Genomic DNA, 24520 nt, shown 5'->3' on the forward strand with positions numbered 1-24520 from the left:
ATTCCTCTGTCTCACCAAAGCCATGGGGGCTTTATCAGCTGGATTTATCAGGGAAGAGGCCAGGGCACTACCCTGACTGTGCTTGGTGCTGCATCTTGCTTGGGTGACTCTGCAGCCCTGCCACCCCCAACTTGTCAGGCTGTGCCTTCCCCGGTGACAAAATCACCAGCAGCAAACATCCTTATTGCAACCACAGGGACTTCTGATTTGGGGCACACTCATTTTAAATATGATTTATTGTAATGTTTGGAAGCTACTGTTTGTATACTTACCTTTATGTGTGATGTACTTCAGAGGCAATTGTGGTTTAAAGGTTGTCTATAAAAAGAGCTAGAAATTGGAAACCTATTCAGCTGCTGCAGATTTTATGTTCCTAAAGTAAGTTCAGCAAGAAAACAGGGTAATTTTAAATTAACTAACAAAGTACAGTGAATATTGACAGTTCTTGGGAGCTGTGTGCTTGGCTGGTATTTTAATAACATTCCTTTCTCTAGACAGCGGATGAGAAAAATATATAAAGGTATTGCCATACTCTTGCCGCCAGGTCTGCTCCAAAACCCATTCAAGCCAATAGAAAGAGTTCCATCAAATTCAGCAGACTTTGGATAAGGCCATAAACCTTATATTTACTGTGTACAGAGGAATACAAAAGACAAAAGGGAGAGAAAGAAGTCAAAAGACTAAGGAGCATTTGCTTATTTATTCTGTCTAAAATCAAGCTTATTTTTGTCCCTGTTTGGTGTGGATATGCTCCAGAACCATCCAGCCTTGGGAAAGGAATTTTGTTCATTCTTTGTTATAAACAAGATAAGGACTTGGGAATAAATAACAGATACTTTTGCAGGGAAAAAAGAAATCATTATTTTTAAGGGCTTCTGCTCTCAGTAGTTCCTTTGATTCAACAGGCTTTCTCTGTTCATCCAAATGCATAAGCACATACTTAAATTCCCCTTAATTCAGTGAGAAATACTTTACTGAGCAGGGGCCTGGAAGGGCAGTTCAGTGCCAGAAATCACAGCGTTCAGCAGCCTTTAGAATTGTGCCCCTATGGAATGCTCTGAGCAGCTTTTTCCAGTGTCCATCTCTGAACGGACACTGAGAGTTGAGCTTTATGGCAGAGCAGCTGTCAGGTCTCACAGGCCTGGTCACAGGAGAGGAAGTCTCCAATGCATGTTAGCCCTGGCAGAGACACTGCCCTGGGAACTGTGTCACAGATGGGAGAACAGTGGAGGTTTTGCATTGTCTCCCAGTTGGGCAACTGGGAGCTTATCCCATGGGACAGCTTGGTTAGAAATACTGTCTGCAAGAGACCTCTACCTCCATGCAGCATTTTGTCCATCCCCTCTTGTGCACCCTTTGTGCAGCCCCAGTAACTTTGCTGGGGGCTGCAAAGTTACTGGGACACTAAGAAATAAGTGGGCAGTGTGAAGAAGAGAGGGGAAGAAGAGAGTAGAGTCCAAGGGTTTTCCAGGCAGAAACACTGATTGACTACAGGACAATGGCAGCTCTTGCATGAATGCATCATGTTAGCCCAGTACTCAGTGGATGCTGTGCAAAGTTCCTCAGAAAAATGTCATCTCTTAACATCAGTTCTGCAGCTCTTGCAACACATCACTGCTGGGTGCTGTATCAGTTTGCTGTCCCCGGGGGTCTGACAGAGCAATCACAGCCAGAGCCTGATTGTCCAAAGCAGTTAAGCCACACAGGAGCCAGATCTTATCAAAAGTCCACAGGAATTAGTCCTGATCCTCAGTTTTTGTAATACCAACATCGGTTAGTTAGGACTGTGAGAAGTGATGACTGCTGTGAGCAGTGGAGCTGGAAGATCCACACCAAGGTGTCAGGGAGCCAATGGGTCTGAAGGAAAATGGGTACCTGACCTGTAATATTCATTTAAAATAATCAATATTGGTCTGTTTGTTTATAAAATAATGAAAACTACAGAAAAGTACCTTCCTCCATGGTCTTGGAAGCATTGAAGCTTTTGAAATTTCATAAATAACAGTGATTAAAACAGTTCCATTTTGGCACTAGTTTACCCAGCAAATGTTAAAAATATGGCACTTTGGAATACTTTGTTACAGGAAGAAAGCAGAATTTGAAAATAGAAAGTAATGGCACATCATATTCCTGCAAACACAAAGAACAGAGTTCTGAAAAGTAATTTGCTTCCCCAAAGAAAGGACCTGCAGCATTTGTGATGGTAAGCTTTGCAGTGCTTACCACAGGAAGCCATTTGATCACTTCAGTGCCACTGGAGAAATTCAGAGGTTAATAAGGCTGCTCCAAAGAGGTATAAAACAATGTCTCAAAAAAGGAAATGCAAAGTAAATGTTACCAAGCTTTGCCAGGATATTTGTCATATAAATATAAAACATCAGCACTGCCAGCAGAAGCATAACATGGCCTATCAGCATTTTCTCTTCTTTGCAATACCATTGTAAAGCTACAGACCAAGCAGTAAAGCAAATAAATAACAATAATAAAAATACAGTTTGTCAAGCTGAGCCAGATTCTCACGGTAGGTATTCTATAAACAACTCCTCTAATTCATTTTGATGGAGTGTAATTGGCTTTACAAGGTTTTAAGAGCTTTCTTCTCTTCAGGACAAACACAAAGACAAAACAATGTACTTCATATTAGATGGGTTTTGCAAATTTCTATGACTGTAAAATAATTCCTTCATACACAGCAGTGGGTGGTAAATGTTTTCCTGGCTGCAAGTATCCATTGTGGATATTCAGAGTGGTTTATTGGAGTGAGAACACCAACAGCTACTGCCGAGCCCAGCAGAGCTGGTAGACCAACAGGGCTACATTCAAGGGCAGTGGGGTATCCAACATGCTCAGCATCACTGGGTGGGCTCAAATATTTGGCTGGGCAATACCTAGAGAATAGAGCACAAGTTCAGGCTGTGCTCATACTGGATAGAGGGATTTGCAAAACCCCGGTGCCCTCTTTTAATGGAGAAATACAGGCAAGCCAAGGTGGGAATGAAAATTGTCAAAGGAAGAATTGTGTGCCTCATTTCTCTCTAAATTCAAATTATTTGGGATTCAGAGCATGCCCTAGGATTTATGATGTGGAGGAGGGAATTAGTGATTCTCATGCAGAGAGTACAAAGGGCTTTGCTTTTACTACCAAGACATATTTTCATGAGAAATCAAGACCCTAACATGGGCTAGACTTCATGTAAATTAGCCTCTTATGAGATGACTCAAGAAGAGAGGGTCTAATGAGATGTGAAGAAGCTTTCAAAGCACAGTATGCTCTGATCAGCTTGTGTATGAGGCTTAAAGGTAACTTCTGTCAGCATCTAAAAGGGAGCATTTAAAACTTAGTCCCCAAATAACATTAGAGACTCCATGTTCTGTGAATTAACATCTCTTCCACAGATTATAACAACCTTTAAAACCCTTAACAGCTCTTTGATTAAAAGATATCAAAGGCTTTATGATCATGAAACAATCAATCTAACACCTAAATCCTCTGGGGAAATATTTTCATCCACCCTTTAGCAAATGAAAAATATGGTTAAGATCCATTTTACCCAAGATCCCACCAAAAACCAAAGGCAGAGCTGAGGCTGTGCCCACAGTGCCCCAGTTTGGAGTTCTGACCAGTAGATAATATTCCCTGGACTGGACTGGTAACTGGATTGCCTCATTCTGACTCTGTGGCTGCACTGTCTCAACCAAAGAAAAAGTTTGCTCCAGCCTGTGTGAACAACCTCTGAGTGTCCCCTGAGTGGGTCACAGTGGGGCTGTTTTGGGGGTACGGCAGAGCTGTCCCAGAGAGAGTCGTGATGCTTCCCTGTGGGATCAGCAGCTCATTGCAGAAACAGGAAAAGACAAGCTAATCATCAGCAGTGAAGTGACTTTGGAAGGACACAGACTGACAGAAAAGCTGTGTGCTGTAGCAAATTATTGGCAAAAGGAGACGGGGGGGGAAAACATTGAACTGACACATAATTTGTACCTAACAACCAGCCTGAACCCGTATCAGAGGTCTGGCTGTTATGCTGCCAAACTCAGGGAAAATCTGAACAAAGTTCAAACTTCATTGCTTTCACCCATCAACATAATGAACAGAAGAAGCATCTGTGATGTGACAGTGCCAATCTGCAAGGTAGGCTTCAATCCAGGGCCAGAAGTTTTCAGCTATTCTCCAAACAAAGTGCCCAGACGAATGCAGGTGTTGGTATAGGGTAGTGTACAGACAATTCAAAGCAGCCCCTTCATGGTGGAAAAAAGAGAGCAGCCTGAGACAGCAAAATAAAGGAGGATGTTCATGAACTTGATCGACCTGACATGTCCTTGGCAGGTTCCCCAGCTGTGAAATACAAGCATGAGGGCCCTGTAAGACAAGTGACGTGGCAGAGGCAGTCAAGCTGGGTGAATGTATCCCAGAGGTGCTACAGAGCAGGGATTCAGGGCAGAGAGGGGCAGGAGCTGAGTGCATGAGGGGAAGGAGCCCACCACCACTGCCTAGAGACCTGCCTATGCCAGCAGCTGGTGGAGATGTGTAGGGCATGGACTCTGCTTGGACACAATGGCAGCAGCAGCTCATGATCACAGCAGCCTGCTCTAAAACCCTCAAAAAGGTTTCCAAAGCTATTTATACCCAATTTCTGAGCTCCCTAGAGTCCAAGGAGAGGTAAATTCTATCCAAACAGCTCTGCCCCCAGGAAACAGGCTAATAAGAGGCTAATAAAGGAAACAATAACAGTAGTCATTAATTCAGCAATCTCTTTAAATCCCTTTCTTAAAACATTAACTAGATCTTATAAACTCGTCATCTTGTCTTTAACATACTGAAGTCCATGGAGAGGATATGGAAATAGCATTGCATGGAGCAGGGAGTGTTTTATGTGCCTTATAAAGCTAGTCATGGTCACATGGATTAAGTGGGAAATGAGGCATCAGACGGCCACTTGCAACATCTGGGCACTGCTGCCCATGGGAGGAGGAGAGGACAAGCATCTGCAGGACAGCAGTGGAGATGTCCCACACTGCACCACAAACACTGGGACAGGACAGAGAGCTGGAGCAGCACAGCCCCACGGGCAGTAACCCAGCACCCTGCGGGCATGGCAGCACCGCGTCCACTGTCAGCAAAAGAGAGGCAGCCCGTGGCAAGGGCTTCTCTTGCAAAATACAGCAATGTAACCTTTGAGCTGCTAATCATTTTTCCTTTTTGGCAGCCAAACAAATGTTACGAAAGAGTAATTCTCAGCATCCATTGTACCCTGAGGGTTAACAAACATGTGTAAGAAGAGCTCCAGATAGAGAGCTGGCAGCCTCTGCTTCTCCTTTACTGTGTGCAGAGCTCTTCTGAGACTTGAGGGATGATGGGAGTTGTCTTTTCTTCCCTTTTTTTTTTTTTTTTCCAGAAATAAGGTCATGGAAATTGTCAGAGGAGCATGTGGAGCGATTATAGCAAAAGCACAGAAGCCTCTTAGAGAAACTTCCTGATTTTAGAAGCCTGACTCTTGTTGTTTTACAATAAGACTGTAAAGAACAAACTCTCCCCAAGAGAGCCAAGGAAAGTGAGGCGGTTTGTGCAGGGCAGTGACAGAAGTTGAGGTGGGAATGGGTAGAAAGGCAGAAGCCAGTGTGTCCACGGCTGACACCAATCTCAGGTGATGCCGTGCAGGGACAGAGCCAGGAGAATCCTTGCATGGGGAAATGCAGCGCCCACCACCTGCCATGGGCTACTGCCACCCCATGGTCACTTCTCTGTGACACTGTTGCTGATCTTGGGGACATGTCTATTGGCCAGGCCTGGACTTCTCCTTTGGCAGCCTTTCCCCTTCACTCAGCAAAGAGGCTGAGACTGGAGCAAGCCCAAAAACCGAATTATTGTCAATCAGGGGTACGGTGTGCAAGGGGTGGCACAGGGACACCTGTCTGGGGCCAGGTCCAGGGCACAGGGCTTCAAGTGCTGTCACTGTCACCTCCTCGGAAGCAGATACAACAACATTTCAGTATACATGTCCACTGGGCCTTTCTGGCACTGAAACCTCACCAAAGTGTCTGAATTCTGATACTTACTTCCCCTAAACCAGCAAAATCCCACAGGAATAGCATTGGTGGCAAAGATAAAATGTGAGAGTGAGACTGAAGACCAGGTAACCTAGTCAGGGCCAGTTTAACTTGCAGCAAGTTATTGCCTTCTTAAATAGTACTGAAAAATTGTGATGTGGAAGCTGTGTTTTTACAAAGCAGCTGAAGCAGAACAACCTCAGATAATCATCAGCCTCAGTGTGTTCAAATGGTTTTGCCTGGCACCACTGGGAATGAGACTTTCCCCTGGGCTGACCTCCCCTGCCCCAGCCCACTCTGCTTTTCCCCAGGTTTGCCATGTGCTGGGATATCCCTGCTGACCTGCCAGCCACTCCACACAGGCACCACACCATTTTCCTGACAATTTCATGTTTAACTAGTACTTTGCACTGAGCCACACAAGCAATTCCTTGTGGAATGGGAGAAGTTCCTCGTGGGCAACTTGAAATGCAGGACTTGGGCAATGAGGCTTACTGTAACATTTAGAAATTACATTTTATGGTACTTGGTTGATTCAGGAGCTTACCAACCAAAAGCAAAAAACCAGGCTTTAATGATGCTGCTATCAGCCCCCGGCCTCAGCCTGGGCCTTTTTCATATGGAGTGAGATGAATTCACTGTACATGTGAGCAGTGAGCCACCAACAGTAAGCTTTGTTAGAACAAAGCATTTCTTTAACTTTCCCTATAGGCTGTGGAGGAAGTGACTAACTCCTGAGCAGGCAGTCATGGACCTGATGAGAGATTTCAGGTCTGTGTTGAAGGCAAAAAAATGTGCTGGTGCCTGTTAGTCAAGCACTAGTCAGCACTACACCTAAGACAGACTTCCCCGGGGAAATCATAGACTGCTAATTTGGGGGAGACAACAGTGAAGATTTTTTCCACTAAGATGATAAAATAAAGGTCTCCAGCTGAGATACCCGTTTGGGGAGATGAATGTTAATTTGCCAGAACAGGGGACAGCTGAAATTAATAATGATATTCTGCTGTAATTTGTACTGCTCAAAAGCCAGAGTCAGATCAGCGTAGTCACTAGGGATCTGTACCTGATTTCTCTGAATGAGAATTTTTTCCATTAATCTGGGTGGCTTAAAAGGAAAACTCTAATAATGCTGAGCATTGGGCTTCACTTGGTTCAGTGGCTTTTGTGGAGGACAAAAAAAAAAGACCTGTGAGTTACAGGGTCTGTGTTTTTGTAACTAGACTAGTTAATGTGATGTGGCTTGGCAGAACTTGTGATTCCCTCTAACACAGAGGGAAGTTACCAGAAGTATTTTCAGTTTGCCAGCTGCAGTACAAAACCATGCTCACCCCACTCCCCCCGTTTTACGTGGATAAGGCATCATTACTGCACCAAAGTTTAAGAAGGGAGTTCCTCACTCAAACCAACTTCTCAGAGTCAGCTGTGCTGTAAAAGACCTCAAAAGTCACAGAGGCTAGAATTGTCCCTCCTGACCTAAAGGGCAACCAAGTTTCAGTTACCTTTCTCCTTGCCTGTGCCTCTGCAAAGAGCCTCAGCACATCTCAGCTGCAGAGTCAGCCCAGGGCTGCCCCCCTGTGAGTCCTCCCTGCTGCCCCCGGGTTCCTATCAATAGCTAGAAAGGCAAAACTGCAGAAAATGTTCTCAAAAGGTTAAAAAGAAAAATGCAATAGAAATGCTGGCCAAGGAAGGATCAGCCCTGGAAGCTATCTAATTCTCAGTTTGAGCTTGGACATGTGGAAAAAATAATAGTCATGAAAGGACTCGCAGGCCCTCCCAGTCTAGATGAAGAATAAACAATACAAGGGACATGGCAAAGAGAAAAAAAAATAGATAATTTTTTATTATCTTCCCAGCAGTTATAACATGGAAATTAGGACAGGATAACAGGCAATTTAATGCCAATGTATGCGTTGGAAAAGTGGAGGTGGCCATGAAGGGGATTAAATATGACTGGAGAAACAGCCAGCATTGGCATGAGAGAATCATCAAAATAAGCCAAAAGGAGAAAGGGAATGAGGATACACACTACTGACCTTTGCTATACTGTTCACAGAAATGTCAAGGGAAAACCCAAACCCATGCAGCCACACACAAGTAAAGCAAACTGTTATCAGCCTGAGCAGGAGGACATGTCTGGGCAAGAAAGAAAACAATCAGTCTCTGTGGGGTGACCTAAATCTAGCAAAAAGAACAAAAGGGTTCAAATATTGCAGAGATAAAATGAAAGGGGTTTTTTCTGGTTTTTTTTAAATTTATTTATTTTATATAAATCAAAGAAAAGAACACCTAGAAAAAAGAATGGAAGTGCTACTGCTGCTTCAAAGTAAGAGATGGTACAAAGCACGCAGCTCAGAGGAGGTGTGGGAGCACCCACAGTGTGAGCATGTCTGTTCACAGCCACCACGAGAAACACCTTTGATTTGAGAGAACAGATTACAGAAGAGACATCCAGCACACAGGTGTTAATCCATGCCAGGGGAGGTCCAGCACAGCCAGGCTGGTGAGCCAACCCCCATTGCATCCCAAATGGCTCAGCACAGCCAGGGCCAAGGGGAACACTGCTGGGCTGGCTAAACCCACTCCATAACCACAGAGTCCCAGCCAGGGTGCCCTGACACTGGCAGAGTGGAAAGCTCTGGGGCAAGCATGATGGACCAGGGTGGAGGGCAGCACTGTGCAAGGCCATGACTCCTTTTGCTTCAGCAGACTGGGTGCAGTGCCAGACTCAAGTGATAGCTGCAGGTCCCCAGTACAAAGACACCCCCACTTTGTCCCTGCATAAAAGGGCACATGTAAAAGTTGTGTCAAAGAGGCAGAATGTAAAATCAGGCCAAACAGCCACACTTAGGTTCTCTGTTTCTATCAGCCCTGATGGCTGGCAGCTGTGTCCCTGCCTAATGAGGGATCTTAGCTTTGGGAGGGAGGTTGTATGTTCCCACCCTTGGAGCTCCAGGTGCTGGGAGGGTGGTGCTGGCTATGGGATGTCTGAACTGGTAAGTACAGTTATGTTGGAAGTGCTTTAGCAGGAGCTGTGTGGCTTTGGGGAATTTTTCATCAAAATGGGGTAAGTTTTTGAAGTACAATCTGTTTGCAGCAAACACTGGTGTTTGCAGGGATTGAGGAACTGTTGAGGTGCCTGCTGATTGGGGCATTAAGCTGGGAAGTTTCTTGGTTAGAGCAACAGTTGGATTTGTTGATGAACTGGGTTCATGTAATGAACTGCACAAAGTGCCTTACTGGGACAGGGCTCATCTTGGAAACATCCAGCACCCTCAGGTCTGCTTCAGGGTCCAGGGGCTGTGCCTCAGTGCCATATCCTCCTCAGGTGAACCTGATGCAGAGGGTTGAACATGGGTGTTGAGCAGGCAGAGCTGATGGATGGGGCCTTTTCTGGGATGATTTGTCACTAGCCTAGAAGAAAAGGAGATGGTGACCTTGCAAGTGAGCAACAGCAGCAGCAGCTCCACAGCAGTGGAGCAGGTCTGCCCTTCACATAACACTCATGTTATGTCAATGGTCCTTTTCAGGCATAAGCACATGACTGACCTCAAGTATGTGGGCAAACTGTATATTTATTGCTACAAAATGACGGCAAGTTCACTGACAAAAGCAGATTGGGCAGCTGTTGGGGATTTTTAATCACAGAGAAGATTCAGTGGTCACTGAATGTTAATCCACAACTGTTTACAGAATCACGTTATTACTGCAGCCTGTTGTTTTTTCTGTGCAGGAGTTAAAACTATATTCTAACAGAACATAATGATATATGGTTATTAACTGACTTTAAAAGAGCATATAGGAGATATGCAGTGATTTGTTTAATGTGTATATATAATGCAAATCTATATAGTTTATATATAAATATATCTAGCTATGCAGGATATGTCCTACAGGAAACAAAGGAGGCTGGTGATAGCTTCACATAAAATTTTATGATGTGGTTTTCTGGCTTTCAAGATATTGCTGATTTGTCTGCTTAAAAACAAATGAAAGAAACCCTAACAAAAAAGCCCAAAAGAGTACTTCAGAGACTTGGTTGTAAGCTTTCATATTCGAATATCAAATGACTGTATTACTGTTCTCCTTCTCGTAGTGTTAGCTAATCTGAAGGAAAAAGGAAGGACAGATAAGGCGTTGGGATGGGACCCGCGGGGCTGACACCAGTTATGTCTGCCTGCACTACCACAGTGGACGTGTAACTGAGATAATAACTGGTTTACTCCCACTTTTAGCATATCAAGTTTATGGGCTTGTGGGCCATCTATTACTTTCTAACCTCAAACCGGGGCTTCTGGAAAACAGAGGGATAAAGGTGGCTTGACCTTTTCCAAACCTGTAAGAATTTGGTCTCAGAATCGAGGCCATGGAGTGCAGCACTCCAAGTCTGGTCTGCAGAAAATTCCAGACTCGCCAACTCTGCCTGGGATTGCTCGCCCCGTGACCTCCCAACATGCTCAGATCTCAGCTAGATGAAAACAGCTTTCACCCTGTAAAGCAATGTAAGCAGGCAAACTGGGGGAGGTATGAGAGCTCAAGGATTTCAAGATGCTTAATTGGTTTATGGAACTAAACTGTTTAAAGTTAAGCTGCTGTGAAAAGGGAAGCTGGTTCAAATCCTGAAATCTTCCTGCTGGAAGGCAAAGCCTGAGTATGCTATAGGGTGGCAGTTCTGGGCTTGGCTGCAAGTTGGCCCCTGCACAGCAGCCAGGCAGCCCTCTGGAGGGGTCAGGTTACCTGGGTGGCACAGAACCTGCCACGGTCAGGACATCTTGCTAACCATAACTTTGGACTAGTGAAGCAGTGAGGCTGCTGACACCAGTTGTAATTTGGGGAGGTCTGAGCACTCTTTCACTTATCCTAGGAACCAGAAAGTGATAGACCCATGAGAAATGGAAACCAGCAGGTCTGTTAACATGTGGTGCCTTTGTTTCTACTTTGTTGGTTTTTTAGTTTCACGGTAGGTTTTATTGTTTGGTTTCTGCTTCAGCTACTGGCTCTCATTATGTCTCTTGTGATTAAAATGCCCACTATTTTCTCTTTAGGAGAAAATATAAAGTCACTTCTCTTTTTAATAAGGTTAGAGCTTTAGCTATTCACAGTGGGCTATTTTAGCTATTCAAAGTATTAATTTTTTTACCACCTCTTTGCACTGAATCCAAGTCTTCATTTCTGCTAGGAATATGCTGGAGCTGCTGCCCCAGCATCCATCTCAGCAAAGCAGTAGAGGAGGGAAAGTCCTTTCCCTTGTCTTTCTCTGCTTATGCAGCCATGGATCTCATCAGCCCATGTGTCACAGTATTGCAGCAAGATGTTCCCACAGATTTGCTCTGTTTGGCATAGTCTGTGAGTGCTCTGGGCAGTGTCCAGGCTGTGGAAAGCAGGGTCTGTGCCACAGCCCTTCACCCCACTGAGCGCTGGCTGGGCTTGCACATAACCCAGCATGAGCTGCTGCTGAGGTGAATATTGTTTAAATGGGTTTAAGTTACTGAGCTGTGTGTGCTTTATAGTGTAGCCCTGTGCCACTTGCCACTCTTTATGCCCTCTGTTCACTATGCAGTGATTATTTAGTAGTTGTTTCCGAGTTATCAATAAAAACAGTGAATACACCTGGTCTCAAACCTGTGCAAACACATTTCTTGCCCACAAAACTTCCATGACTAAATATCAGTGAATGACTGGCAGATGTACAGAGCCTTCTCATTCTTCCCAAACCACCAAAGAACTTGTCAAATTTAATTTTTAAAATGTTTACAATCTCAGCTGACAGCTGCACTGTGCAGCAGCACCATCAAGGCGAGTGCACCTACTCAGTGCTTTGCCCAAAATGCTGTGAAGTGCAGCGAGAAGCTGACAGACCCTCATGAGAGCCGTGTGCTTGTTTCCAGGCTGAGCATGGTGTTACAGGCATAAGTGAAACTTGGCTGGAAGTTATATGCAGGTTATTAATATACAAAGATAGAGAATGTTTAGATAGGATTGGCAAGGATCTACAGGAAAAGACATAGACTTATTCATGAGTTAATGTTGGAAGAGGACAATGTTGCTCAATGCCTAAATGAGCTTCCCCTTGCCTTTCCCATACAGCAGACACACACACGCTCACACACAAAAATTAGGCAACCTCCCAAATACAGGACACAGTTCCCTTGAGGAAAAGAGGAGGATTTAAAAGACTCAGGCACTGCACTGGGGCACCCAAGTGTGTTTGAAATTGTCGAAGTTGACAAACTATTGAGATGAAAAGTAACTTAGAACTAAATGTGGAAATTGGACCGAGAATAGAGGAGACTTCTCTGAAGATTTTTAATAGGTCACAGAGGGCAGGTTTTGTTCCAGAGGGCTGGATAGGGGCTCATAAATTACAGTTCCTCTTTTGCTTCTTTTTTCCTCCTTTAAGAAAAAGGAGAAGCAGAGGGCCTGGGAACTGCAGATGTGTAACAGGGACTTGAGCAACAAGGTAGGCTTTTTTTGTAGCTAAGGCAAGTTTAAAATTGTGTAATTTTGTGAGGTACAAGTTAGGCCTGCAACACGACTGAAAAAATCTGTTTAATTTACTGAGAATGTACCCAGACTGACACATGAAAAGGTTAAAAAGATAGGATAAAGTCGATTTTTTAAAATATTTTTAAAATATTTTTAAAGTACATTGAAAACTGTCCTCACATTTAGTTGTTGAATTCTTTTTCTTTCCTTTAGGGAAGAGGGGAACAGAAACCCAGTGAACACCCTGCCCCCAAAACCCCATGCCTGAGACCTTAATCTGACAATTCCTCCAAACTAAGGGTGATTCAGATACCAGTTCCTTTTTAGCTAACCACCAAACTTCAGTGGTTTGGATAAAAGGGAACTGTGGTTTGAGTCATCCAGAGTTAGTGTTTGGTTGGCAAAACCATGCCTGCAGGATTTTCTAAAAGTCACAAAAACCCCTGCCTGTCTGCCAGAAGCGTTACCACAACTTGTCTTGCTTTCACATAAAAAGCATCTGCCACGTGATATTTTGACTGATACATTTAATGTGGTAGCGATTAAACTGTGCTATGTCAGTTTTCTTTGTATTTTGGATTTTTTAACTGAGAAGTCTGCCTGTGAAGAGGCAGCAGCTATTTTTTCCATAATTGCATCTGTTTCAGAGAGCAGACAGATGTTGGGCTGAAATTCATTACGGTATTCATAAACTCCATTGGGATCTGATGACCTAGTAACATATAGCTACTGCTCCTTGCAAAGGATTTCAAAGGGTTCTTACTTTGAATGAAGAAATAACTTTGCAGAAGATGGGAGGAAAGGTAAAAACTTACAGCTAGGCAGATGGCTGCACCAACAGCAAGATACAATAGTTATGTAAAATGTATGGGTTCAATTTATTTCAATAAATTATCTTTCTCTTTATTTTGCAGAATTGTCAGCCAGCCTTCTTGCACTGGTATTACTGTAGCAGGCAGATATTGCCTAGATATTCTCATGCAAGGCAGAGAGTCACAGGGAAATAGCCAGTGACACAGGAAAGAAAAGAAAATCAGAGTAGGAAAAATTCTCATGGGGAGACAATGTAACAGAAATGGCTTTCACAGAGGGAAACAGTTATCTGTGTAATTCATGTATTACTGCACAAAATCACCACTGAGGATTCAACTGGCGCTGGAACAGAGTCCAAAAGCCAGGAGTGCAAAATACCATCGTTCCAGAAGATACGACTGTTCTCCCTGAAAGCTTTTCAGGGACAGGACAGCGTGGCTGTTTTCAGGGATAGAAGGGATGTGTGCTGGGCTGATGGGAAACTGGAAACTTCCAGTTGCAGCATTCTTACTTGAGAAACTTCGAAGTGCTGAGCTGGAACAATGCTGTGAAGTCATGGGTCAGGCAGCAATGGGAGGTTATCGGTGCTGTGAGGAGAGGGCTCCTTGTGCTCCCTGTGTGGGGACATGTTTGGCACAGGCAGGCTCGTTTGTGTGCCACTGGAAAGAAAATAACTTTCTGCAAGAGTCCCAGTGAACAGATTTGGACTAATGGAAGTTTTGTGGGAGACCTATATTTTAAGTTTTACCCTGGGAAATGAGGTGGACATCCTGGCTGGGATTACAGTAGTGAGAGGCACTTTTTCCAGCTTGCCTGTCCCCTCAGTAATCCTTGGGGAAGGAAGCTGTTTGGTCTCATTTTGGATATCCTGTGAAACAGAACTAGCACGTCTGCCAGGAACTGAAAAAAGTTATTTAATTTTTAAAGAGATGAAAACTACTGTATGTGCTACTGAGTATTATACGGGAAATGACTGATTTAGTTTGTTTGTCTGGATTTCTGATATTTCCAGTTTACTCAGGGTAGTAACCCCGTCTCTCAGTCCTAATGCAGCAACCTCTGCAAAGTGCAAATCTGAAGACAGATTCAGGTTTTAATATGAATTTCTGGCCCAACCTTAATATTTTTGGAATGAAGTGGGAATTTTCTTTAGTTCAAATAGGAGAAAGCATGAGAAATATTCACAGCTCTATCCAACAATCCATTGAAAAGAAAGATATTTTACTGTGATTTCCAAGCACTGCAGGGATGGGTCCCAGAAATGCTGAAGTTATGAAGTGGACTGGGTTGGTGGTTCAGCTTTCTTAGCATCTTCTAAGTAAATTGGAATGTAAGTAGCTGGGTGTCCATGGCCCGAAACTTAAATCTTTCCTGTGCAATCAAAAAAATTTTTGCATCAGCTACAGTAAGTTATGCTGGTATTTTCCAAGGTGTGACCTGATGAAAGTATGCTCTGATTTTCTGGTTTCATTCATTAGTTCTCCTGGCATTGTGAGGCTCCCATCAAGTTAGCATGCAGACATACCCAGGCTGTATGCAATCCTATACACATTTTTAATGTGTTATCTTGTTCCTGACAGTCTAGCAAAGCCACCCACGGTACAAACCATGCTGTAATTGGAAAAGGAAGAGGACAACTTTAAAGTTAGTGACTAGCCTAATAAATCAGGATTTTCTTTTTTTTTTTTTTTTTTTGTACTCTGAGACTTCATAAAATGACTTCCAGAATGATGCTGTAAATGGTAATGAATTCAAGCAGCAGCCAAGAGACCCTACTCAAGGATGAGTGTTGGGCTTAATATCATGCTGGCCACTGCCACCCATAGACTCTCCTGTAATCTGCATTTAACATTTTGTCATGTTCTGATTCTGCAAACAAATGAGGAAAAATTGTTTCCTGAGATCATCAGGCAAAAAGATTGGCCTCTCTTTTCAGCAATCCAGAAAGCACTTCTGGAAGGGGAGGGTGAAATCTGTAGTTACAAGCAGATTTCATGGGCTTTGGTGTCACTTCTGTCTGTCAGCCAAGGGTTGTTCCCTAAAGAAACACTAAAGAGATGTCTAAAAATTTTAGTTCATATAAAAACCAAAAGTAATGGGGAGTTTTGTAAAGTATTTTTATTCTGGGAGAAAGGTGCTGATGTCAGAGCATCTGCATCAGTCCAATCAGGCACCTCAGACACTGTCAAAATGCAGGTTCCTTGCAGAAGGTAAGAAAATTTTCAGCAAAATAAATATCTCAGGGAATGTTTCAGTGTCAAGGAAAGCTGGTGTTCACAGGGATCCTGTTTGGCTCTGAAGCATGTGCTGGGGAACTGCTGCAGGGAGGAGTCCTAGAGAAGGCTGGCACACTGGGGTGAGTCAGGCTGTGGCTCTCCACCATGGGAGCAGGGGAACTCAGAAGCTTGAAGAGGGATTTTCCTTCTACTTCTATGGCAGAAAGCCTAAATTGAGCTTTTGGGTTTCGAGCTCCCTGTTGAATTTGGATCTTGGAAATGCTGGGAAGTTATGCAGAAGGTTGGCTCTGGAGTCACAGATGTGGCATGAGCTTGCTGAGCCTGGCCATTCCTGCAGCCATGGGGGTAGCAGGGATGTCCATTCCCAGAGCAAATCTGGGGGATTATTTCAGTGTGTTGAAGTTTCTCTGAATGGTAATTTCTCTGAATTTACAGTTCAGAGAACCAAGAAACACTGAAAAGGGTCAGTTTGTCCATTTCAGGCTAAATGCACATTTTAAGAGGCTGTTTATTTCCTGCAGACCAGAAATCCTGTTCTCTTATGAGTTATCTTCTTGTTTATTTCTCTGCCAACTTCACACCTGTAGGCGAGACCTCAGTGTAAACAAAGCTAAGGGAAACAAGCCAGCATGCCAATTCTAGCCTCGGCTTTAAACGCTCTCTTCCTTTACTGAGTGTCACATCTGGCAGGGGCAATTACTATTGGTAGGACTATTATGGACCCAAATCTGAGTTGGGATGCTGACAGAAGAGCTCAGGATTAGCCCGTACTTCTGGGGTACAATGGCATTTCCTTTGCTGAAACAAAGGAAGTTCTTCCCCCTTCATTCTTGCACTTCCCTTCTAATACAAAACATCCTTTGCATGCACATAGACATTCGAAAGGTTTTTATGTTCAGGTCTGTGGTTGCTGAATTTGGCTGCAGGGTTTTGACTACAGCTGTTGGAAAGGAAAGCTGTACTGATAGCATTTAATTGTCTCTTGTGTTTGTTATGCTTTGGTTGTTAGGGTGATTTTTTTTTTTAATTGAATTTATTCTTAAGGGAACCTGTTCACTTTTTATTATTGGTGAGATAAATGTGGGTTTCTAATTTATTAACAACTGTGCTAAGGCACTGAATTTCTGATTCCTGGGAGTTACTCTGCCACACAGCTTCATGCAGAAGAGCAAGGTGGGACAGCCCACTTGCATGTCATCAATAGCAGCAGTGCCCTGTCAGCACAGGGCTTTGGGGATGGCTGGGACAGGGCACAAGACCACAGGGGACACCTGGAGCACAGTTTCTGTGTCTGTAGAACCAGTCATCAGGCTGGTGATGGGAGAACTCAGGGCTTTTAAATCTGGTTCTACTCTGAAAAATAGGCTTGGCCTAGTGGCATTTGTAGCCTCAGCAACAGGGTTCAGTGAGGGGAAGGCAACGAAAGGTCGTGATAAAACCACGTAGCAGAGATACTGACCTGCTTGCAGAAATACTATAAGCCATGTTATGCTGCTAAACCCAGATTTTCATCTCATTTTTGAGATTTTAGAGCTTTCTGTCAAGTGGAAATGAATCCTCAGGTTGGAGAACTCATCAGAGGTAAGCAAGGCAGGCAGGATTAATTTTGGCAAAGAATCTAAGAGATGGAGCAGGAGAGATTGCGTTGGGTAGACAACAGCCTGGAGTTTCACACCAGTTCTCACCAGGGAAGCAGGAAGGAAGTGGAAAGTGGCAGGAGACAAAGGACAGCCTGGAGGTTAGAGGAGAGATAAATAGGGATTGTGAGAAATAACACAAGCAAAAAGGCTAATGATGGATTTATGTGAGGCAGGAAGGCTAGAATGGGGAGCAAAGCTGTGGCTTAACTTTGTCAAAGGCGACATGAGGGCCAGAGTTTTCCAAGCGCTGCTCAGGGGAGAGTGGAGGGGCTGGATTGTCGTTGTGTGTGGATTTCTGCCCATGTTGTGCATGGCTGCATTTACATGTTTAGTTCTTCAACAAACTTCCACTTTAATGCAGCAATTGGCCACAACTGCTCAGCAGTGCCTCCACGTGCTGGCCTGCAGGTAGGCAGAGAGCAAAAATCCAGGGTTGCTGTAGCGATAAGGTGCCCACTGTGGGCTTTTGTACAAGAATACTTTGAAGCTGAGTGATACATCAGCACTTCTTTCAAGGAAATTGCCAAATGCCTTTATTACAACACTACCCCTCGCTGCTGGCATGCGGCTGCCCCTGTGTGTTTACAGGCACCGAAGACACTTTGACTACTTTGTCTTGATTTCATATCTGCAACTATGAAAGTACAGATTCAGAATTTCATGCTCTCTGGGAGGGGACAACGCCCTGAGCATCCTTTAAGAGTATTTAAGGACTTTGACTGAGAAATGTGCATTTCCACTGAATTTTGTCTCTAAACACGAGGCCCAAATATACCCACGAGTCGTTCCACTCCACTATAGCTGTGTTCTTTCTGTGGTCATAATTACCGGGGGGAAAGAGGCCGTAAGGGGCCGTGGAGGTTTGCGGTGCCTCCGTGAAGCCGTCTGCGGCACTCGGGGCCGTGCTGGCAGAGGGGGCTGCTGCCAGCTCCGCACCACGGGGGCCGCCTGTGCCCCTGTTCTTTGTGGGGCCACGGGGCTGGGATCCCCCCGGGGCTGAGGCAGCGGCTCCGAGCTCGGCGCTCTGATGAGCATCGCTGCTGTCACCCCCGTGGGATCGTTTGCAGCGCCCGCTACCTGAAGGAAAGGGGCTAGCAGCGTTTCTTGTGTGTAACCCTCTTCTTTGGATGCCGTCAGCGCAGTTTGTTGGGGGGCTTTAGGAGGTTTTGTTCGTGGCGCGTGTAACGCCCTGCTGCGCGGTGGGGGCGAGAGAGGCGCGGCGGCCGCCGCTCGGGGTGGGTCCCCTCTCTCGGCCCGGGGGACACACGTGCACAGAAACTCCCGCTCCAGAGGCAATTCCTATTCCAGCGGCAATTCCCACCCGGCGGGGAGCGCGCGTGGGGCGCAGAGCGCGGCCGCCCCCGCCCCGCGGGCGGCAGGTGGCCCCGACCCCCCGCCGGCGCCGCACGTCACTTCCTCGCAAACTTTCTTTCCCCGTAGCAGCTCCCTCCGCCAAAGTTGCCGGCGGCGGCCGCCCGGGCCGGGGAGGGCGTTGGGGGCCGGCCGGGCATGCCCGGCTCCCTGCGCCCGCCGGGGCACGGCCGGGCCGCCGCGGGCCGCCCGCGGCACCGTTAGCGCGGGGCGGCGGAGCCATGGCCCGCGACTGCGCCGCCCGCAGCCTGGACGGCATCGACCTGGCGGCGCTGCGGGTAAGGAGGGGGACGGGCGGGCTGCCCCGCGGCGGGAGCTGAAACCCCCTGGGTGACACCCCGACCCCGCTCCTCGCCTGTGCAGGGCTGCGCGAGGGCTTCACCCCGCGGCTGTCGCCCTTTGTCGGAGGGGGTTCGCGGGGAGAGGCGCCGGTGCGGCGTGCGGCGGCCGCGGGACAGCGGCGGGGACAGCGCGGCGGTGCCGCCCGTGCCCGCGCAGGGAGCGCAGATGCCCGAGCGGCGGCCGAGGGTCGCGGGCTCCTCGGGGGGAGCAGCCCCGGGCGGAGCAGCCTCGGGGCTCCCCCGGTCCCGCAGCTCGCAGGGTCCGGGGGTCGCGCTCCCTCCTGGAGCGGTCGTCCCGCGGGAGCGCTGCGCTGCCCGGCCGGGAGCGCTTCACCGGAGAGGCGCGTTCCCCTGCCAGGGTAATAAATAATTCCTGCTGACGTTCCTAAAGGTGTTGACAATGCTGTGGAGAGAAAACGACTGAGGAATTAGGATCTTCTGGAAGGAAGTGTGTGCGTGGGGGTTTGCCTTTTTTTGGTCGAGGTTTAGGTTTTTTTATTTTTGTTCTCCCAAAGCTAAAAAAGCCAGCATTCACCTAGTTTGCTATGAGTTTTTATGGTTATCCTCTTGTGTTTTGGGGTTTTTAATGTAATCCAAACTTTAGCCACGTTAAAAGCCATACTGTCAGTGTTTCATATTCACAGACAGGGAATACGATGCCCCCGAGTTCCACTTTGCCTTTTTACATAGAAGCTGACCACCTAGCAACCCTTCCAACCCAGGCAGGAGCACTCTCAACAGAAGAAGAGGGAAGAGTTCAATTGTGGCAAAAAGCAGTCATCCCCAGACAGTGAAACCAAAGCAACTACTTTCTAAAAATATCAGGAAAAAAAAAAAGAGGGCTGGGAGAAGCCTTTGCAATAATCACATGGCGAGGAGGGTGTTCCAGACCAGAGGCAAAAAGAGGAAAGGCAGCAGGGACAGTAAAGTTTGTGAGAATGGCAAAAGGCTTCTGGCTAGGCAAGCAGAAGTTTAACCTGGCTCTGCTCAGGGGTGTGAGGCAAAGTAATGGAAGCTCTTCTTTAGAGCTTTAACAGATGAATCTCATCTCCTTAAATAAGTAAGAAAATCATGTAAGTTTGAAAAAGAGTAATGCTGCAAGGCAGACAACAGGCTTTGTGTCATAACTGTCTGATTTAGAACCTCTGAAGGCTGAGAGCATTGCAGATTTCAGCCTCAACAGGAGAAGGGACAAATGGCTCCTTTTGGAGGAAACTTTTTAAGCACTCAGCAGCCTTAGTTTGGGGTTTGTGCTTCATGGGAAATGAGAGGCAGGTGATGCTGAGCTGTGGAAATTATTTAAATACAGGTGCCTTACTTTTGCCTTGTCTGAGGTGTTCCTGGGCCCAGTGGGAGCTGCTTGGTGCTGTCCTGCTCTCACCAGCTGCAGGGAGGTATGACTGTGATTGGCGTAATTTTCAAAGTGCATGAGCTGGCATTGCTCCTCTACAAATGGGTGCTTGTCAGGGCTGGAAAGAAGGGGGGGTGTAGTTTCCTAATGTTGCTGGAGCATCTTGCTGGGGTGTTCTGCAGGGCTAAAAAGCCCCTGAACTCTGCATTACATGCTGAGGTGCAGAGGTCCTGTAGAACAACTTGTGCTTCAAACTCCTTTATCTTCTTTAGCTGCAGAGATGTGGAAAGCACAAGTTGATCAAGCTCTTGCTGTTTGTGTTGCTTTTCATTCTGCTGTGGGGAGGAGATGGATGTGACCTGGGTGCCTCTGGGTCAGCAGTCTTGCTATTGCCTCCTGAGTGCTCTGCAGATGACTTGCAGGAAAGCAAGGCGGCCACCATATGGTACAATGTATTGTGGTAATTAACCTTAAAGTGATGAATGTTCAGGCCAGGATTTTGGCATCTGCCAAAGGGAACCTAGCAATTTGGCAGGTGCTGGCTGGTGAAGGGTTAGCTGGACCATGGGGCTTAAATGGTAGCTGAGAGGAAGCACTACATCAAAGATGATACCTAACTCCAAGATAATTAAGAAGTTGGCCCATTGTGAAAAATGCCAGCATTTGCTGTGTGGTATCCAAGCAAACAAGGGCAATCCAAGGACCAAAGTCAGAGCCCATATTAATATCCTTTATGACTCTTAACAAGGCTTGGTTCACTATGGTGTCCTGATTAAAACAAGAGAGATGGCCAAGTATTTTGGCTGCACTCAGAACTGAGGTAGCTTGAGATCTTAATGCTCAATTGGCTAGCAAGGGCATGGTAGGATTTTCACTGTATTAAAGTTGATGCTAATATTTATTTAGATAATTGTTTGAGTTTTTCCTAGAGTGTCAGCAACCATTAGAAGCAAACTATTAGGATGCTAAATCAGAATGAAATTGATTGGAGGGGGAAAGAGAAGCTGATTTTGAGGCACCTTAGATTACCATATTTGCATAATAAATAAGCTTAGAGAAGAAGAGTGAGGACAGAGCACACATTTAAGTGAGAGGGACAGTTGCAAACTTGGAGTTTAAAATGCAATTTAGGTTCCTCTGGGTTTCTGTGCACTGTGAGCACTTCTCAATTCAGCAGTGCTGCTTTCTGCAGGGAAGGTGGGGAAATGGGGTGCTGCTTGTGCTTCCCACAGAGTACAGCAGATATTGTGCATGGAAGGCCTTGTCTGGAAGAGTTCCTCAAAGAGCTGCTCTGAGTTTCGCTGCACGGACCATGTGCAACCCACAGCACAGTTCTGTGGGGAGGTTGCACATGAAGCACAGGTTTGTACCACCCACCTGTTGCTTTAGAGGTAGTGATGGATTATTTGCTGACTTTTGCTCCAATGAAGCAAAGTCTATGGCTCATTTATGTCCAGACTAGAAAACAAAAATTGAAGAAAGGAGAAGAAAGCAAAGCACTTCACAGAGATCTCAGTGTCGTAGGCTTTCTTATGCCTATGCCCAACTCCATATGCAAGGGTTCTCATTGATTTTGTTTAGTGTGAGGGCTTTTGGAATTGAGGGTTGAGTCTAGAAGGCCATGCCTTACTAACTTGTTTTAAAAATAAGAGACAGAACAGATCTTGATCTGGTTTATGCATTGCTTTTTAAAAAAGTCTTGTGAGGTTGACAGTCCTGGAAGTATAAGATTAAAACTCGTTTAACTTAAAGGTAAAACCAACTGAACTCATTAGTACTTTCAGCTGTGGAAATCTGGGCTCTGTTGCACTGAAAGCTATTGCCATTTATCATTACAGTTGTGCCAGTAAAGGCAAAATCTGCTCAGAAAAAAAAGCCTGTATGTTTCCACTGGGATTTTGTTGAGGTAAACGTTTCCCTATCAGATATGAAGAAAGTATTACTTATATTAAAAGATGAACATAGAAATGGAGTGGAGAAGTAGCTGGATACCTTTAAAAAAGGATTTTTTGTGACCAGGGTCACTGAAATTGTACTTCTGAGACTGTTTTTCTGTATCACATTCCTCAGCAGTACCAGTAAGCATCAACTGACATGACAGATTGCTGAAACAGATGTGGTAAAACTGACACACGGAGTTAATAATATTTTATATAAATCTCTCAATGATACCATAGCAAGAAATGAGTGGACTGATAAATGGCTTAGCCAGAAACTAAGAAACTGGTCTCTTGAGTTCTTAATGGTTTTATATAAATCTCTGAGTGAGTTTTAACTGAAGCACCAGATTTTTTTAATGTGCTCAGTCATGCAGGAGCAAACATTCCCTGTGCCTTGCAACAAGATGGTCTGCCTGTATCTGAGGGGCTGCAGCATCTCATTGTTGGAGGAGGACATCTGCTGCAGGGGTTGGTTTTTGAGCAACTGATGCTATACTAGGAGGGTGGAAATTGGTTCATGTGTAATGGTACACTGATCATCTGACTTCATGAATCTTTTATGTAAATTAACAGCAATCTAGTTTGGGTTCGAAGCCAAGAGGTCAATACATGAGTCAAGTTCACTTTGTTATGATTGCAGAGCAGGATGGTTGAGCGTTCTCAGCCTACCTGTAGTGTTATGGTTGCCTGGGATGGTGCATTTCCCTTCTGTAAGGTAACGGGGCTCAGATGCTTTATGTAGTAATTCTTTCAAGTCTCTAGCTTAGGTTTTTTCCTTTGTTACACATTGGTGATGCCAAGTGTTTCATGGCAGAGGGCAGCATCTTAGCCTCCAGGCTAGCTCAGTGTGGGACTGCTTAGGAAGCCTGGAGGTTTTTCCTTATTCTACTACTAAACTGAGTCAGCAGTTGAATTCTTGTATTTTCACACACCTTCATTTATTTGTTGTATCTGCTGTATTGCCATGCAAATCTTCACTGAGTTATTTTGTGTATAGGGTTTTGAGCAACTTGACTGAAAACTTTAATATTAATGCATTTCTTATACTGTGGTTTGGCAATTTCCCCTTCAGTTTGTAATTCAGATCATTAGGAGATATACCACAAACGTTTCATTTTGATTGTGTACAATTTCTCTCCTATATGAAGTGATTGCTTTAATGCAAATAATGTTGTTTCTTCTGCCTTTTGCAGGATCCTGCGGGAATATTTGAACTGGTGCAGGTTGTTGGAAATGGAACATATGGACAAGTCTATAAGGTTTGGATGCATCTTTAAATTATGATGCAGTTCTTTATAAAGCTGTATTTCCTAAGGCAGAATGAGCACCATTTAAGAAGATGGACAATATTGTTCTAGTAATAGCCTGGTTTATCTTGCTGTCTTTTTTCTGTGTAATGCAAAATGTTGTCACCTATGAAACTCTGTGCCCCTTCCTTCTGTCCTGTTTTCATGTCTCTCTGCTGCTGCAGGTCACATAAGTGTGTTGGCTTTTGTACTGACTTCCCTATGCCCTGTGTTTTTTTCTGTCCTGCAGTTATTTTCTCATTTTCAAAATTATTAAAGAGGTGTCTGGCACAAATTCACATCAGTGATGGCTGAATTTGGCCTGGATTGAGTGGAGCTCAAGACTCAAACAGCAGTGCTCTTCAAGATGTGTCAATTAACTTTGCCCTGCAAGCAGGCAATGGTGTCTTTGATTTCCATCATTATCGTGTTTGCTGGGATATCAAAGCAGAGCCCCCATCCAGAGACTACAGCAGTTAATGTTGTTTGCCATAACATAGTGCTGTGTACACTGTGCAGTGCACACCTTCCTTTAGTTGTAAGAACTAGCCTAGAAGTGTTCTTTCAGTGTGAAGCCTTCCCTGAAAAGGTGAAATAGATGTGATTAAACAGGGAACTGAGTCTGTGTTGTTCCCATTTGGAGAATGAAGACAGAGGAAGAAAAAGCCCGTGCTGCTGAACCCTTGGAGGTACACCAGAAGAGTAGTGGCACTGGAGTGAGTTGTCTGGTCTTGCTTCTCCCTCAGGTCCCACTGCTGATAAATCCCTGTGTGGTAAGTCCCAGTGTTGGTGCAGGCTCTTCGTGCTTTGATTCCGTACTGCAAGAGGAATGCCCTGATGTAGCAATGCAGGACAGTTCTTTCTCCAGTGCCTGTGCACTGAGTACATGCTACATTTTGGTGTCCATCCTCTGGTGGCAGATCTGCTGTAATTACATTTTGCTTTCCCTTTCAAGCTATGGATACTCTTTCAAAATGTTTTACAGATACTCTGGAAATGTTTTACAGAAG

At 45.2% G+C, this 24520-nt stretch overlaps 1 protein-coding gene across 2 annotated transcripts in view; it reads left to right on the forward strand.

Moving 5' to 3' along the window:
* The first annotated feature begins 18635 nt into the window (after positions 1 to 18635).
* The window catches only part of LOC127469473 (mitogen-activated protein kinase kinase kinase kinase 4-like), a 92283-nt gene continuing 86398 nt past the window's right edge, over positions 18636 to 24520 (forward strand). For both annotated transcript variants that reach the window (XM_051783856.1, XM_051783847.1), the window contains exons 1-2: positions 18636 to 18870; positions 23418 to 23483. In XM_051783856.1, coding sequence (XP_051639816.1) covers positions 18814 to 18870; positions 23418 to 23483 — 123 coding nt within the window. In that variant the 5' untranslated portion in view covers positions 18636 to 18813. The remainder of the gene's footprint in view (positions 18871 to 23417; positions 23484 to 24520) is intronic.

The sequence above is a fragment of the Manacus candei genome, unplaced genomic scaffold (genome assembly GCF_025592945.1).
Source record: "Manacus candei isolate 608988 ecotype Guabito, Panama unplaced genomic scaffold, ASM2559294v1 h1tg000003l, whole genome shotgun sequence".
In the NCBI taxonomy this organism is placed as follows: Eukaryota; Metazoa; Chordata; class Aves; order Passeriformes; family Pipridae; genus Manacus; species Manacus candei.